Source organism: Stigmatopora argus, chromosome 9, assembly GCF_051989625.1.
Source record: "Stigmatopora argus isolate UIUO_Sarg chromosome 9, RoL_Sarg_1.0, whole genome shotgun sequence".
NCBI lineage: Eukaryota > Metazoa > Chordata > Actinopteri > Syngnathiformes > Syngnathidae > Stigmatopora > Stigmatopora argus.
In genome coordinates, this window is record NC_135395.1 from 5,936,128 (window position 1) to 5,954,657 (window position 18,530).

At 39.3% G+C, this 18,530-nt stretch overlaps 1 protein-coding gene across 1 annotated transcript; it reads left to right on the forward strand.

Annotated features, from left to right (window-relative positions):
• The first annotated feature begins 383 nt into the window (after window positions 1-383).
• cenpi (centromere protein I) lies at window positions 384-18,164 on the forward strand. The gene is made up of 20 exons (XM_077609518.1): window positions 384-639; window positions 3,023-3,160; window positions 4,206-4,324; window positions 4,404-4,511; window positions 4,584-4,632; window positions 4,710-4,756; window positions 5,606-5,695; window positions 5,802-5,933; window positions 6,487-6,630; window positions 8,582-8,702; window positions 8,896-8,990; window positions 9,074-9,191; window positions 10,181-10,245; window positions 10,327-10,436; window positions 10,506-10,641; window positions 11,163-11,287; window positions 12,514-12,562; window positions 13,739-13,951; window positions 17,487-17,528; window positions 17,600-18,164. Exons 1-20 carry the CDS (start codon window positions 468-470, stop codon window positions 17,738-17,740), a joined length of 2,214 nt encoding a protein of 737 aa, XP_077465644.1. The 5' UTR covers window positions 384-467; the 3' UTR covers window positions 17,741-18,164.
• The last annotated feature ends 366 nt before the right edge of the window (window positions 18,165-18,530 follow it).

Genomic DNA, 18,530 nt, shown 5'->3' on the forward strand with positions numbered 1-18,530 from the left:
AAAGACATCAGTTTAAACCAATGGGAAAAATAATAAATTAGGGATGGGGTTGTTGATTTTGGGGCAATTCTGGTTTACTTTTGGTTAATTTAGGGGCAATTTAGGGTCCCTTTCTATGGATTTTGCCACGCTGCTTAATGCCTGACAAAAAATGAAGTCCAATACACAAAAAAATTGCCCTACGGCTGGAGGTCGATGTACGAAAGATGAATGAATGAATACACAAAAGATAACAAAGTTCACGCTTCCCACATTTGTGTTGAAAACATTTTTATTGGCTTTTGAAACATGAAATGTGCATCACTCAGCACTACTTTTGGTAAGGAAATCGTAACACTACATCACCCACAATGCACCTCGTCAACTGAGGTCCTACTGCGCAAACGCAGAACAAACGGCCGCGCGAATTGAATATTTTTTTAAATGCGGATCTCAGGGGAGTGTCGACCGTCCACGCGATTTTAGACATGGCAGCGAATTTATATATGTCGGACTCGTCGGATTCGAACAAATCATCTTCAAACGACAAATCTTTGCCTGACCGGAGCTTAAACAGAAGTCAGAGACTCGCTGAACAAGAGAGACGGAGAAAAGATGCCGACAATCCGCTTGTTGTGGCCGTGAAGTATTTCTCGGACGGTATGACTTTTTTTTCCACTTAAAATGTCAATTGTTGGATAAAATAAGTGTTTTGGTGATGAAACAATGGTTTTTGTGGCCTAAATTCCACGCAATTTAGGTATTTCGCACTACGGTACGTCGCCTTGTGGTGACGTCACTCGGTGTTGTTTTCCCTGTCAGTTGCTACTGCAACGTGCCTAACTTCGAATTTGTTTAACGTGACAAAAAATCGGTTATATCCTATAATAAACGAAACTTCTTAAAACTTCTAACGTAGTTTGCGTATACTTGAGATAAATAACTGCAAAATTTTGACATGCTACTAGAACACTTGAAACTTCCATGTTTCGCTCAATAAATAATGATAATAATTATACAATTGTGTAATATATACTTACATACTGTACTACAGGCGTTTTAACATTGTCTTTTTTATAGCCTCACTTTACCTGTGAACGGTTGTCAAACGTATTGACACTATTGACACACCTAATACAGTGGTACCTCGAGATACGAGCTTAATCCGTTCCGGAACTGAGCTCGTATGACGAGGTTCTCGTAACTCGAACGAACGTTTCCCATTGAAATGAATGGGAAACAAATTAATTCGTTCCAACTATCTGAAGAAAACACCAAAAACAGGATATTGGATTGGAAAACATGTTTTATTTCTTATAATTCACCATCTATTAACAAAGTAATAAATAACGAGTGGTTTGATAGTAATAATGTGTTTAATAGGAGTAAAATTAGACACATTTCGCGGAGGGGAGAGAACAACACACACGGGGGCGGAGGGGGGGGGGACTGTTCGGGGTGACTTTCTCCACGGCAACATTGCACTCTTAAACGAACAAACAAATTTAAATTAACTTGGATAACTAAAAAAAAAAGACACTCAACCTTTAATGTAACTTCAAACAAAACTAACTTCTAAATTAGTTGTAATCTTTTTTACCTTACATAGTTCTACGGGTTGACACCACCTGGCCGCTCCGCCGAAGTCTTCAAAACGAACGCATCAAGAGTTGTTTGTTTTTGTCTACCCTTCAAAATATTTCGATAATGTCGCATACAAATGTCATCATAATACGATGATGTGCGACCACTTGCCAGTTTGTCAGGGTGAATCGTTTCTATAAAATCCGAAACCTCTTGCTACTTCGCGAGCATGTCTTTGATATCTTTTGTAGCCGCCTCTTCCACCGCCTCCTCGCTACTAAGTTCCGGCAACAAATGTTCACGCTCCTGTAGGTCGATTAAATCCTGTGTCATGAGTTCTTCGTGGTGCTCGGCGATTAGGTCATTCACATCTGCCTCATCAAGTGCTCTTTCCAAAATTCACGAAGGGTTAGCTCTGTGTCATCTGTCACATCGAAGCATTTCTTGAATAAATTGTACACCAGTAGTGGCTTAATTTTACAGTCACCGCTGGCATTAGCACACAACGCTAGCGTTAAGCGGTCTTTCATAGGTTTGTGTCCCGGTAATGCCTTCTCTTCTGCCACGATGAATGTTCGCCTGGGCATTTTTTTCCAAAAAAGACCAGTTTCATCGCAGTTGAAAACTTGCTGGGGGTGTAATTTTCCTGGGCGATAATCAAGGCAAATGTCTTGATAAATTCCACCGCAGCTTTCGAATTGCAACTCGCCGCTTCTCCGTGTCGGATTACAGAGTGTATTCCAGATCGTTTTTTAAATTTTTCGAACCAGCCATGACTCGCTTTAAATGTTTGTGAAGTTGTTGAAGGCTCTCCTTTCGTTGATATCAAATCTATGTAAATTCGGCTGGGTTTTTCACAAATGGTAGACTCGGCCAGGCTATCTCCTGCTAATTGTTTATCTTTTATCCACAATAAAAGAAGGTTCTCCATCTCGTCGTGAATGTCACTGCGCCGGTGGGAAATGATAGATAGTCCTTTGGTCGGCCTCTTCTCCTTAATTGCGTCCCTCTGCTTAAGGATGGAGGATATGGTTGACGTATTCCTCTCGTATTGCCGAGCGAGCTCGGTAACACGTACCCCACGCTCATGTTTTTCAATTATTTCGCGGTTCATGTCCATTGTCAACGGTCGCCTTTTCTTAGCAAAACTTTGCCGGTCCATTGTAATACGTATTGTTTACCTGGTATGTAAATGTAGACCAAGTGGGGGGAAAACGGGTGTGGAAATGCAAAGTCCGCCCACCAGTGCTCGTAGACATATTTTTTAGAAAGAGATGCAAAAACAAAAAAATGCCATGGCGACCTGGCTTGGTCGCATCATGAAATTTTGACCGCATCACGGGCGAATTATTCGATCGAAATTTCCCCCGTAAGACGAGCATTCCGTATGACGAACGGTCGTATGACGAGGTACCACTGTACTCGATTAAGTGGTTAGACTTAATAATGTTGTTTCCAGTTAAGGCAGGTACTCCATTAAAGGGCAATGATGTCGTTGAGAGGAACCTGGTTGTGGTGGAGTTGGCGGCGTATAGTAAAGGTCTCCCACCTGAAGCCATCTCTGTGATGCTGGAGTTTACCATGAGCCTTCGCATGGGTAAGTTTTATAGCTCTCTTGCAAACTGGATATTTTGTTTTTTTGCAGTGCCCCATAGTTAAGGCTGCAACAACAAATCTCTCATCTTCTCACTAGGGTCAAGGGGGTCGGGGGGGCGGTGGGGTCTGGTGCCTATCCCAGCTGACTTCGGGCCAGAGGCAGGGGGCACGCTGAATTGGTGGCCAGCCAATCGCAGGGCACAAGGAGACAAACAACCATTCACGCTCACACTTATACCTAGGGGCATTTCAGAGTGTCCAATCAGCCTACGTCTTTGGAATGTGGGTGGAAACCGGAGTACCCGAAGAAAACCCACGCAGGCCTGGGAAGAACATGCAAACTCAGGTGGACCGACCTAGATTTGGGTCCCCCACTGTGAGGCCGACATGCTAACCACATATCCGCCAGTCCACCCGCAACAACAAATCGATGGTTAAATTTGTTGCTAATGAAATTGATAATCGATTATTCTTGCAACTATTTGTGTGTACTCAATGGACTCAAACGCATGGGGGGAAATCAAGGTGGAGGAATAGATCGACAGATTAGCCGAAATTTGGACTTGGATGGATATTGGTCTCGGTCGTTAAGATGATGAAATCAATTTAAAACTGCGTTAGTTCTGCTCGGGTGCAGCCTCGCTTCTTTCCTGTCTCTCCTGCAGGCTGTCGCATGCTCTAACATGAATGACCTGTTACAGCTGCTCGTTAAGTCGAGGGCTTTGATGTTGTTGTGATTGCTATCCTTCAATTCAATTTTAATAGTCGATTATTTACTGATTATTTTTGCAGTGAGTCAACTTATTGGCCTGTGTATATATTGTATACTTATAACTACTATTGTATCATATGACTGTTGGCTTTATGTTTATTTGCAAATTTACATAAGAGCCAAAAGTGAGATGTTGCAAAAAGTTGGAATATAAATATCATGTAAATATCTAACTGTAATATTGATTTCTCAAAGCAAAGCTGATTTAATTTGTTTATACTGTTTGAAGAAATATGCTCATCTATATGCCCCACCTCCCAACCCTCATCTTAAGGAACGAGTTTGTGTGCCAGAGTGCTCAAATGTCTGATCCCTGCTACGGTGGTGCCTCAAGATGCCGTGGTTCGAGCCATAGGTTGGCTGGGCGTCTCAAAAATTCCCACTAGTACACAAGTGAGTCAACTTAACTGCATATAAAGAGGGAGTTTCTGTCCTCAGTTTATATTTGAATCCAATTCCTTACCATTTGCAGGTTCTTTTCATAAAGTGGGTGCTGACTGTTTTTGACATGATTGACGCCAAAGACCAACTAAGAGCCATCTATGGCTTCATTTTTAGCTATGTCACAGATGAAAATCTGGTATGTATATAGCCAACAACATTAATGTTAATGAAACAACCACATAGCTCACTCGCTTTCATGCCATTTCAGTGTCCCTACATCTGCCACCTTTTATACCTCCTGACCAGTAAGCAAAACGGTAAGCCAATGGTGACATTGAAAGCCGAAAGGAGTTGTTTACTGAGTTTCTCTTTTCGTTCATAAATGTTTTGGCAGTGCGAGTTTTTCGGGTCCGAAAGCTACTTGACCTTCAAACCAAACTGGTAGGTGAACTCATCTCATCTCAATATCCTGAATCGCTTTATCCACACTGGGTTGCGGGGAATGCTGGAGCCTATTGCAGCTGACTTTGGGCCAGAGGCGGGGGACACCCTGAATTGGAGGCCAGCCAATCGCAGGGCACAAGGAGACAAACAACCATTTACGCTCAGACTCATACCTAGGGGCAATTTAGAGTGTCCAATCAGCCTACAATGCATGTCTTTGGAATGTGGGAGGAAACCGGAGTACCTGGAGAAAACCCACACATGCCCGGGGAGAACATGCAAACTCTACACAGGTGGTGCGACCTGAATTTGAACCCAGGTCCTCCACTGAAGCCGACGCGCTAACCACTCAGCCGCCGGGCCGCTCTGGTGCACTAATCATTTGTACTATTTATTTTAAACATTTTGTGAATATATTTTAAAAACTGGACTCTCTGCCGCACGAGCATTCATAAATGCGGATAAAAGTACATGACAGGAAGTCTTAGTCTTCACTTGGAGCTTTTAGTGAGTAGGTTTGGCGTTGTCCTGCATCTCATAATCGCTCATTTTGGCTGTGTTATAGTCTTTCTGCTTTTATGCTCTGTGTGCACTGTTCTACCGTTATCCCTGCGAAATGATTGTTCCTCATAATCTTCTTCGTCTCCTGAACCTTGGTCATGAACTAGCGTTTACATCGCTTTAGTGGTTGGCTGGGATAGGCTCCAGTACCCTCCGCAACCCTTGGGAGGATAAGTGGTATGGAATATTGAAAGGATGAACAGAAACTCCCCTTTAGTAGGTTTCAGCTACCGATATAGGTAATAAAGGTTAATCATGTGCTGAATTTATGTGATGTTTTCTCAGGGACAACAGCCTTTCCTTTTGCACCTATTGTCCCTTTATAAAGTCTTTTGTCCCGAACTTGTGACACTGTCTGTTCCATCCAGAATGAGGGTAAGTACATTGTTCGATAAGGTTTTTCACTGCCAGTGCTCTCAATTCAAATAGATTGAACCAAGAATAATAATGATTACTGACGTTTTGCTCTATGTCGTCACAGAGTGGGTTCAGGAATCACAACTCACCCTGGAAATCTGCCTTAGCTCTTATCCAGAAAAAGAATCGGGCGTCACTTGACCCCACTGGTGGTGTGACCCTTACATTTAAAGATCAGAGCAATCCGAGGAAAAGGGTATGAAGGTTTTTGCCCTGGTTTAATGCTGTGTTCAAACCTTTCGGTGTTTGTTGCTTGCACTAAGTCCGCCGCCAACTGCTCTTTTGTGTTCAGACAAATATCTTCTATAACAAATTTAAACTCGTAATTCTATATTTTTTTTCTCCTAATACTACTCTGATCTCCTAATATTAGGTAAAAAGTATTTTTTTATTACTCACCGCCAAAAGTCTGCCTGTGAAATCAAACAGCTACAGATTCACGTATAATGTCAAAATTAGACACGAAACGACATTATCTCATTTTACAATTTTATATCATCTCATCTTCCGCTTTATCCGAGGTCGGGGTCCTGTAATATTACAATATGACTTAATTTACGTAAAATTACTACTTTAATTTTTGTAATATCACAACATTGATCTCGTAATATTTTTTAATTTTTAAATTGACTTTGTGTGAGAACCCATCGCACGACCCCTTCTACTTTTACGAAGCCATATTCTTCTAGATGCCATTATCCTCGCAGATGAATGTTTAATCGTCGACTCGCTGTTTTTTTTCCCTTCAGAAACACCGGCACTTGGAACTGCCGGAGCTGAGTTGCGGGGTTCATACGGAGCCTCAGACTGAGTTATCATCCCGTATGGAATTAATCCCTGTGGCGCAGCTGCGGACCTTTCCCGAGCTTTTGGAGAACATGCATCGTATTGAGGTACATATGGCGAGTTGCAAACCTACTTAAATGTGTCCTGTTCCCATCATAACATAGACCATAGCATAGACCGGGGTTACTAAAACTTAATTTGCTCAAGATCTATTTTTCGAGGAGCCAAACTCGCGCGATCTACCTTTTTCCCTCCAGGCCACTGACAAAGCTTTAAAATGTAACTTTTTAGTAATTTGCATAGTTATAAGCATATTTCATAATGGTTGTCATCATTATCTTCTTGACTGGTTTCACATATTGGAGCATGCATATTGATGATCTCTTGTTGTCAAAAACGTGGCATAACGTAATATTTTAGCACGTCTTTTAGGTTCTTTAACCACCAAGATGTAATAGCGACAAATCTTACACACACGGCTGCCAACATTTTCCTCCCCACACGATGGCGCGGTAACCCTGTTTTTGTAATGGGCCTAACTCCACACAGTATAGATTGGATTGGATTGGATAACTTTATTCATCCCGTATTCGGGAAATTTCATTGACTTGTAATTACTTTAAAACTAACTATTAAACTAGTTTCATTACAGTTTTTTCCCCTCCCAGATAATCTCTTTCTACGATGTCATTGATTTTTATACAGGTCATAAAAGTAGAGAAAAACAACCGAGGGATTAATTGTAAAAGCTTTAAAGCCGCTTATAAAGTCCAATAATCTATTTGGTTTCTTTAAATCTTGTTACACTTGTATAATGACAATAAAGGCATTCAATTCAATTATGTATCTCACCCTGTCATGAGCAATAAATTCAGTGAGCCATTTTGCTGTCCTGGCCCGTAATTAGGACCATCACCTGTACACATAACTATTCAATCAATCTTTTTGTCTTTAAACTACTCCGTTGTGCTTTAACTGTTCTTTTCTTCTCTTTGTCATTTGGCATTTTACGCTGTCAAAGTGCCTGCAATGTTTGAAGAGGGAGGAGCTGTTCACACATTAAAAGTGATAGTATAAAATCTCTCAGGGCTTCAATTATTAGGATTACAGGCTGGTGAAAGATTATTGTAGCTCTGTGAAAAGTAGTAAAGGTGGCAGACCGGGCGATTTTTCATCTTGTAATAGTCTGCCTTTATGCGACTTGAACGTACCCTCTGCCAATTTGGGGTATATTTAATTACAGAAATATCATTGTTCATTTTACATGGTTTCTCCTAGAGAATTTACAAACAAATTAAAATGATGTCTTGAGATATTTATTAACAAAATTTAAAAAGTCTAAGAAAATGGCAAAGTTTTAAAATGCAGCTTCAATATACAATACAATGTAATTTAGAGCAACAGTGTCTTGCTGGGACTGGGTTGTTCACATATTGACCTTGAGATGTTGCCATCGTGCATTCAAACATGTAACCAGACTTATTTAAAAAATTGGTTAATTTATGTATTCCGGGAGTCCTCAAACTATAAAGGAGTTCCATTCCTATGCTGGTGATATAACCTGAATTTCCATTTTTGTTGGATGTAAAGTCAAAGTTTGCCTCAAAATAATATAATAATATATTCTATTCATATATTAAATTAATACTATACTACTATAAAAAACACAGAACACAAAAATAAAAAAAGATGCTGTACTAACCATTATAGTACTGTTCAAAGGTGGATGGAGAAGTAGGGGCGCCCTATGTATAGTGATGCACATACTGCTTTTGGCGTAATATTAAGAGATTGATGTAATATTGCGAAGGAAAAAAGTAATAGAATCATGAGTCAAAGCTGTTATTTTCCAATACCTTCTACTACAAGAACAATGCCAACTTCATCAGGGTTTTCAATAGTTACAGCTGTAGGCTGTAGCCGTTGCAAACAGAAGCAATATAAGCCTGGGGGCCTGCCAGGCTTATTGAGCACTGGGGGAAACCCTTATTTTTGTGTTTATGCATATTTCATTTTTGTCCCATTATGATTCTATCGGATAATTCATTTTCCCACCAGCTTCCAGCTCAAATGGGCTCTCTGCTGTCCACCAGCGTGGCTCTGCACTACCTGGACTTCGTGCAGGAAGAGTCAGCCCTCCTCCGCCTTAACCTCTGGTTGGGCTACGCGCTCCAAGAAGGTAAGGCGCAGATGTCATTCATGTCATTCCTCTGAGGCCCAAATTGCTAACCACCAGCTGAACTCTGGCTCTAATGGCCATCATTCAGTGCGAGGTTTAAAAAGGATTTGAGGGGAACTCAGGCAACGAACACGCCGTGAATTTGAAATGTGGCACCCTTTATAATTTTAAACTTTTCACGTTCCTTCCCCAGAGTTTTTGCTTTGCCGAGATGGAGGCGCCAGCCAGAATTCCGACGAGGCGCGTCACTTTTTAGACAGGCTGCTGATGGCAAACCAATTTCTTCAAGTGAGCCACTGTGCTTGTTATCTTCTTCACATCATTTTATTTTATTTTGTGTATTCATTGTTATCATATTTTTTTTCTTCTAGGAGGGGTTTACTAGCACTGAAATGTTTCTCTACAAATTCCTGACTGTTTGGGACGGATTCCTCATGCGACCACAAATTCTCGGCCTGATAAGCAACATCTCTGTGGTCCCAAGCCATAGTAAGTTCATTATAATATACGGCATACTGTGCGCGAGATTTACGAAAGAATATTGCTTGTCACGTTATATAGACTAGGCACACTGCCTTATAATTTAAGAAATGTAGTAGCTCATTAATACTTAAGGTAAATCGCTTTACTGACCCAGCATCAAATTCCCTAGGAATTTTAAAACATTCATGAGGCAGGAAGGGTCAGTGCCTGCTTATAATATCTATAGAGTAATGAGAAGTGATAAGACACCATTCAATCAAAGGTCATTCAAAGTCACGGTTACGACGCAAAACTGAAAAAACAATAAATTAAATAGCATAACTAGCACAGAAAATAACTTTGAACCCTATTTAGATCTGTAGTGCCGCAATGCATGCTGTTGAGGCATGAGGAACGAGTAGCAATATGGTGTACGACAACAGTTTTGACGGAAGGTGGCAGCAAGGTTTCTGTGTGTATCTCCCAAGGGAAGCCGTGATGGCCAAAAGAAGCAATGACGCTTTGCAGCCAATTGATTCCTCCTAGCTTGCTTTCAAGTGGTCTTAAAGCCCAAGAAGCCAGCACTGTTGAGAATTCTATGGCTATTCTTTTAAGAAAATATGAATGTGTTTGTTATTTGTTTCTTATTTCAAAATAACAAATAATAATAATTAGAAGCAATAGTTCCCACAGTGTTGGCTTTAAATGATTTTTTATTTTTGTATTTCATGAACTATATATGATATCGTTTCCCAGCCCAAAATCCCCAAAATGTGAGATGACAGGCGATCACAGTTGTTTTTCAGCCTTTTTATACTGTAATTTGTACTGCATTTGCCTGTGCTAATGAAACAAAAATAATATTCATAGTATTTTTTTAAACATTTTTGTACAATATACATTGTATTGTACCGTGGAATATCGAGGCGCATTGTATTGTGAGTTTAAATGTATCGACACATCATGACTGTGGCAATATTTTCCAAATGAATAAAAATCTCTTACTCCCCTTCCAGAGATTGGAATACTTCTGTTTGAGCCGCTAAAACAAATCTACTTCACTTCTTCCCTGTTTTTCAAGGTGAGTGTTTTGTCCCTTTTTGTTTCTTGCCAATTTCATGTGTGATTTAATAGCACTAGTTTTTATCTTCTGCCTTTTCAGTGTGGGCTGTTGGAATGTCTAAACAACATGCTGCGAAATTGGCTAATCTGGCACTCGGTCTACGCTCTGGAGGATGATATGGACATCAGCGTCAACAGTCATACCTCAATGTAAGTGTTCTGATCCTTCATTTTGTACTCTCTGGTCTGCTGTTTCAATACTTTCCTAATTGTTTGCAGATTCATGACTCTGTCAGGCTTTAAGGATTCTGTGTTCCAGCTGGTGCAATTTGTGGGTCACCTGGCCACCGTAGGGCTGCAGGTGGAAAGCAGCCACATGCTCCTGCTCAACTTTGTCCTGGAGTTCTACATGACGGTAAAGCAAGATAATTGAGTGATTGTCTTCCATTTTATTTCGCGTTGGTAATCTTAATGGCCGTAATGCTTTGTGATGTGACAATAGAACAATTACTATCACTTTAATTTCCTTGTTTCTCAATCGGCAATCATTTAGGCGATATTCTGACTCGGCAAGAGCGATTCTACAAACAGGGGTGTCATCAGTCACCACATGACCCAAACTTATGCTGAATAACTAAAACAAACAGATTATGAACACACAACCGTAATTTCTACATTAGGAAAGATTAAACCACAACAATAAAACATGTCATTGTTACCAACTTTAAATAAATTGCCGTATTTTTTTGCATATACGCCGTATTTGTCGCCAAAAAAATAATGACTGAATCCAGGGTATGGCTTATATGCGCACAAATTCCACCGTATGGCATGCTGGGAATTCCAATGTCAAAAACATAATAGACTGCCAGCTCCCTGCAAGAATATTTATGCTGGAATTCAAACATTTATTCATGTACTTCATATGTTTTCCAGGTGTGCGACATGTATTTACAGTACGGGCTCCCCCTCATCATGATGCCGCCGCCCGGCGTTTTCTATCCGGCGCTGCTCGCAACCGACCCTGTCAACGTGGACGGCCTGGCCCACATCATGTACAAGTACGAGCCTGCAGCCATCTATCTTAATGTGGCGCCGCATTCCTACTGAATGATGGGACAGGATGGCACCTTCACACTTATATACTAATGTATAATTTATGATAATGAATGACTCGTAAGCGAAATATCCAAACCCTGCCTTCCGTTATATGTTGTTGCTTGCAATTTTTGAAAGCTTTTATAGATGAAACTACCTACCAATTAACTTCAACACAAGGTTATACAACAGTGTTTCAGGCGCACATCGGGAAAATGTTAGGGTAACAAATTAGAAGTACAGTGGTACCTCGAGATATGAGTTAAATGCGTTTCGGGACTGAGCTCGTATGTCGATTTACTTGTATCTCAAACAAACGTTTCCCATAGAAATGAACTAAAAACAAATTAATTCGTTCCAACCCTCTGAAAAAAACACCAAAAACGGGATATTGGATTGGAAAAACATTTTTATTTGTTCTAATTCGCCATCTATTAACAGAGTACAAATAACTTGTGGTTATGAAGTTTAATAGTACTAAAATTAGACGGATTTCACAGAGTGGAGAGAGAGGGACAGAGAGAGAGAGACTTTTTGCATGGCAACGCGCTCGTAACATAACAAACAAATTTAAATGAACTTGGACACACTAAAAAATAAATGTAATCTAATCTTACACTAAATTTAATTCTAATTTTGTTTGACATTTTTTATACCTTTTCTTCTCCTGGGTTGGCTCTATTTGCCCCACCTCCACCCTGACTTTCAGCTGCAGCTAAAAGGAACCTATCAAAGGTGGTTTGCTTTTATCTTCCCTTCAAAATATTCCAAAGATGATGCACACAAATGTCCTCATAATGGGATAACGCACAACCACTTACCAACAAGAAGTAGTATATACTCCTCGTATTAGCGATCACTCCGCCATTCTGCACTAACTAACGGGGGAAAAACACTGAAAAAATGCAACGCTCTGCCCAGTGCTCGAAGAGACATTACACGAGGGAGTTGTGGGGAGAGAGACAGTGCCCATAATGTTCTAATGAGCAGCCTTTTGCATCCGCTGTATGCTCGTAAATCAAAATTTGTCTCGTATCTCAAGATAAATATTTGCCCGAAATTTTACTCGTATCTCAAATTGCTCGTATGTCGAGGTATTACTGTAATTGCTCATTATTATCAAAATGATGAAAACTCTGCTTTCCTCTCTTCTTTACTGTACGCTATTAACTTACTCCTTTTTTGGCAGATACAAAGTGAACCTGGCATTTGCAAAAACTCAGGAGAAAATCACAGAGGTATGCAAAATACTTCAACTACCTACACAAAAAACATTGTTTTCCAACCTCAGCTAAGCAGAGCTACTTATGTTACAATAGAAAATTTTCACCTCATGGTTTGTCTTCACATACACTCAAATTCACTATTAATTTAATAAAATAAATTAAGCAAAGTTGATGAAGGGGTTGAAGAATAGGGGGTACACTGTTGATGTCTTGATTCAACAGTCAGTATCTGCACCTAATTAGCTCAAGTTTGAAAAAAGACTTTGAACACAAAATTTTGTTTTTATACAGAAAATAATTACCACAGTACATCTGAAACAAATGATTATCACAGAATATTCGAGAGAAAAAGCATGTTATTTTGCATGCAAAAACTATCATCTTAATATCTGAACATTTAAACATGGAAACTAAAGTGCAATCACATTTGTAAATGAATGAGTTCTGGTTTTTGAAATGTAAATTAACCAATCTACTACGATAAAACAACAAAATAACTGCATTAACCATCAGTATTCAGCATTCGCTTTAAAGATATCTGGTGCCATTTGGCGTTGTGATTGGGTATACTTTCTAGACACCGAATTTAAGACGACCAACACTTATTTCAATGCAAAAACACTATATTTGGACCAATCCAGTATATATATATATATATATATATATATATATATATATATATATATATATATATATACACATATATATATATATATATATATATATATATATATATATATATATATATATATATATATATATGTATATGTATATGTATATTTATGTATGTATGTATATATATGTATGTATATGTATATATATGTATATATGTGTGTGTATATATATATGTATATGTATGCGTATGCGTGTATGTATGCGTACGTATGTATATATATGTATATGTATATCGGTATGTATCAAAACACTGTCTTGCAGTTCTACATTGAATTCGCTTCTCTGTTGAAGTTAGTTGACCTTTTTCGTGCACGGCAGGTGAATAAAAGTTGTTGATTTATATTCCAGCTCAACCCTAGGCTTTGATATTTGAAAGTACGTGTCAGTCAGCCTTATTTTTCATTTGAAAAGTGCCGATGGCTTCTTAAATGAAGCAGTCAGCCCCTGCGTGTTGTGGGAATGAATCAACACAACAAAGAGACGCGGTAAATAAACAACCTCCTCTTTCTTCAGTCTTTGCGTATCAGCCGTCAGACCTTCAATGATTTCAACCTCTACATAGTGGACATGGTCAACGCTCTGTGGAACGGCAAGATGCTCCTGGGTGTCAACGTGAAGCTGAAGGAAGGGCTGTTGAAGAGCAACAAAGTACCCGATTGGTCCAAAAGCTTTGATCTTCTCCATCACCCGGCCTTCATGGGCTACGCAGTCGACTTTCACCGCAAGGTGAGAGAGCGCATACGTAGCGAGAGTTCAGTTTTATTCTTAGGAAATAGTCATGTTGCCAGTTTCAGTCAGGTTTATTTATATAAGCCTAAATCACAGAAAAGTATCAAAGGCTGCCGCAAATTATTCTTTTTGTGATGAGCTGACTATTTAACTGTTAAATAAGGTTATATTTTTTTTATTGGATTTCTATTGGCTCGCAAAAAAAATCACTCCTAGAGCAGTGACAGTTTTGTAAGTTCCTCGAAATTGCAGCTCTTTAAATATATAAACAACACAGTTCAAACTCAGGTCGGTTTTCTCGAAAGTCATGTGACTAGCTAGAGTCACCCCACTTTTTACGAGCAAAGTAGGCTTTCAAACACTGGAAAATTTGTCCATCCTGGGACACACACAGGTCCTTGATGACCTTTTTAAATTGATTTACCACTTTAAGAAATGTCAGACTCCTCAATAGAAGTGAATCACATGTGGTATTAATGTATCTTTTATACAACATACATTAATACCTAAGTGAGCATTTTATTATTTAAAACTGCAGTATGAGACATAATTTTCATCATGTTTAATAATACACACAAGTCTTTTTTGATTCTGTCGCAGCGCCAACATCCCGCTGTGAGCCGGCGAATCGTTTGAGGACTTAGTCTGTGTGCTAAATTCTCTTTTTACTGGTGCACACTTTGCCTTCACTAATGCAGAAAACGAGAGCAACTTTCTTACCAATGATGTTTTTCCAGTACAGTGGTACCTCTACATATGAGCTTAATTCGTTCCGGGACTGAGCTTGTATGTCGATCTTCTCGTAACTCGAACGAACGTTTCCCATTGAAATGAACTAAAAACAAATTAATTTGTTCCAACCCTCTTAAAAAAACACCAAAAACAGGATATTGGATTGGAAAAAATGTTTTATTTCTTCTAATTTGCCATCTATTAACAATGTAACACATAACTAGTGGTTTAATAGTAATAAAATGTGTTTAATAGAACTAAAATTAGAAAAAATTCGCGGGGGGGGGGTCAGGGGGACTTTCCACGACAACACACTCGTAACCGAACAAATACATTTAAATTAACTTGGATTAATATATACAGACACACTCAAACATACGTTTAATGTAACTTCACACAAAACTGAATTCTAATTTTGTTTTATTTTTTTTACCTTCGTTCTCCGGGTTAGCTGTTTGCCACGCCTCCACCCTCGCGTTCGCTATCGATGGACTGTTTGCTGTTGTATTGCCTTCAAAATATTCCGAAAATGATGCACACAAATGTCCTCACAATAGGATAATGCACGACCACTTGCCAACGAGAAGTAGTCTTGAATGAGCGATCACGGGAGCTAACAGGCTAAGGAAGGAAAAACAGAACTGAAAAAATGCAACAGCTCAGCCTACCCACGTATTGATTATGGGTAATGAAGTTTTATTCTGAGAAAGGGTGCCATTGGCTATCGGTGTTGTGTGCACGAGTATACTTCATTACCCAGAAAGTCCTCTTTTTGCCCGCGCATGCGCGTTGTGCGTTTTCTGGTCCATGTGTAGGAGAAACTCGTGTGAAGAAACCGGCCAGTGCTCGTAGATATCTGTTATACACGAAAGAGATGCGGCAAAAAAAGACAGTGTGCTACAATGATAAACAGCCTTTCATGTCATGGCCACCTGGCTTTCTCGCATCTCGAAATTTGTCTCGTATCTAGAGCTAATTATTTGCTCGAAATTTTCCTTGTATCTCGAGCATCTCGTAGGTATAGCTGCTCGTATGTAGAGGTACTACTGTACTGCCTTCTACTTTTGTATGACATTTGAGAGCCCCAGTTATAAAACAAAAAATAATGTTGCAGAGAAATTAGGTTTGAATATTCTGTCTTGCATGAATAAACTATTCCAAATAAATTAAATGGCGGATGTTGCATTTAAATGTAGTAACAACATACCCTGCAATTGGCTGGTCACCATTTCAGGCTGCCCCCCCACCTCGTGCCTATAGTTGGCTGTGCTTTGAATTTTGCGCCACAGAGCAGACGGTCGAGTTGATCTTTCAGCATGAGATTTCAGCCATGACACGGAAATGGACAATCAAATGTTTTCTCATTCACATCTTCAGTTGCCTCAACATTCAGTCAACTAAGGCCAAATAAAGAAATATCGAAATAGGACTACGAGAATAGTCCAAATATTATTTCATATTTACAAAAACGAAGTCATACAGTGTAAAATTACAAGATTAAGGTTATAATATTTTGAGAATTAACTCTTTCATGGTACTCGGATGATTCGCCTAAAAACGGCTCAAAATGCTCTCAAATTCGGTCAAATCCAGCCGAAAACAGCATTTAATGATTAAATACAAATACTATTATTTGTATATACAATACTAGTATTTGTATTTAATCATTAAATGCATTTTGAGCCGTTTGGCGAATGGACGTATATAGACGTTTTTTTGCCTTATCACGACATCATCGCGACATTTTACCGAGGAATTCACTTCCCTGGGCTCGGTTCTAATGTCCAAAGAGCTCCAGTATTTGTATTTAATCATTACATGCTGTTTTAGGATAGATTTGACCCGATTGCTGTCATTTCACGGCTCGGTTCTGCTACATCTGCCCGCCCAAGAGTGCTTAATCCCGGGCTGACATGCCCGCCCAAGAGTGCTTATTCCCGGGCTGCTATTGACGGTAGACTAATAAATTGAGAGTGATGAGCGGAAAAGGGAAATGAATCATTGATTTTTACTATAATTTGGACAACGCCGGCGGCGGGGGCCGTATATGGCCCACGGGCCGAGGTTGAAAAACTTGTAAACACACGATCCGGGGGCGGGGCGAGCGCACGAATCCCATTTCGGCTTAACCTCCGTTCGGCGGAACGTCCATTCGGCGACCTGTTCGTCTGTCAAACGTCCGTCGGCGAAACGTCTTTAGGCGAATCATCTGGTCACGCTCTTTCATGGTATAATTCAGGATTTAAAACGTGATTTTACACGATTTAAAGATAGTTGCTATTTTTTACTTTATGTGAACGAAACGGGCTGATGGCTTGGCGACGTAGTAACATAGAACTACTTTTAACCTAATATTAAGACATTGAAGTAATATTAGGGAAAATATACATACGATTAAAGTTGTTATATTACTTATTTTCCATTATGTGAACCGTATGTATGTAGTTCAAGGTATGCAGACTCCATATTTGGCAACGTAAACATCAGTTTAACATTTGGCAAGAGGCGTCAGCATTACAAAGTTGTGTTTGAATGTAAATAATAGAAGGCAGCAGTGTAGAAAAAAAATTATTACTAGTAGTAGTAGTCGTGAAACATTCAATGCCGTTCTCTTTGTGCACCCATGTTATGTATACACTTGTGTACCCTAGAAATATCTTACCAGCAAGGACAAAAGCATACTAAGAACAGCACTTGGACAATTAAGCGCACAAGATATGGATTAAATGATTAAACAGCTTGCATTTCTTTCATGTATGAAATTCCCGGTAACAATGCTCTCTCGCTTTATCATTATCAGCATTGGCCTCATAGGAGAGACATGGATCTCAATTCTATCAAGGTATGTAGAATCACCATTAAAGCAGGTTAACACTGTACATACGTGATCGTTAAATAGCCTGTGTTTTGCAGCAAACCAAGTTGTGGGACTGGTACTTGAAGTATCTGTTCTCCCAAGGCTACAAAGGCCTTGAACGTTTTGCACAAACCAACACAAATTGGCAACTGCAATTGAGGAGCCATGAGGACGACAGCTCGGTCACGGAGGCCTAGCAAGGACTAGACAAAGGAGTCTTTAAATTTTTTTTTTTTTTTAAACAAAGCAAAACATTTCTTTTGCATTAAAAGTTTCCCCCCCTGTCAATTCAATAAGCATTTGTTCCAAATCAAATTGATTATGGTGGAAAAACTTGTACAGTATTTAAGTATTCTATATAAATAAAATGTTGATACAGATTATAGATAGAGCTAATTGCACAAAAATGTGTCTGTTTGCCGTAGTAAACTCATTGGATGCCATTGGCGGCGTTACACGTTCAATCCAGCGATTGAACGAGTGTTCAGCCTGCTAGTTAAAAATAGACTGGATGTCTACAAGTGACGCACTAATGTAAGATTATGAAAAGAATGTAGTCACATGATTGCAAATCTATCACTGTCAATGGCACTGAAAGTTATTAAAACACAACCAGATTTAGATTCGTTGTCCACTTTAAGTATTCATTTCTCTGCATACAGCATCTCATGCACACACCAAAAGGAGCTACAATTGTGATGCATGAAGGGCCAAGTTGTTTACAATTACAATAGCTATTTGTTTGTAAATTATTTTATACTGGTGAACAATTTAAAAGTAAACATTTTCTTGCATTCCAAGTTTTTTTTTCATCCACTGTTGATGTAGTGCCTATTTTGTTACTACTTGGACATTTTACAGTAGCCTTATCCTTTATCATGTTGTAAATATAAAACTTTAGCTGTCATGCTTTTTGTCATATTTCTTTGTATGTTGTAATGTTTGAAAATGTGGATGAAAAACAAATTATGCACAATGGCTTTTGTT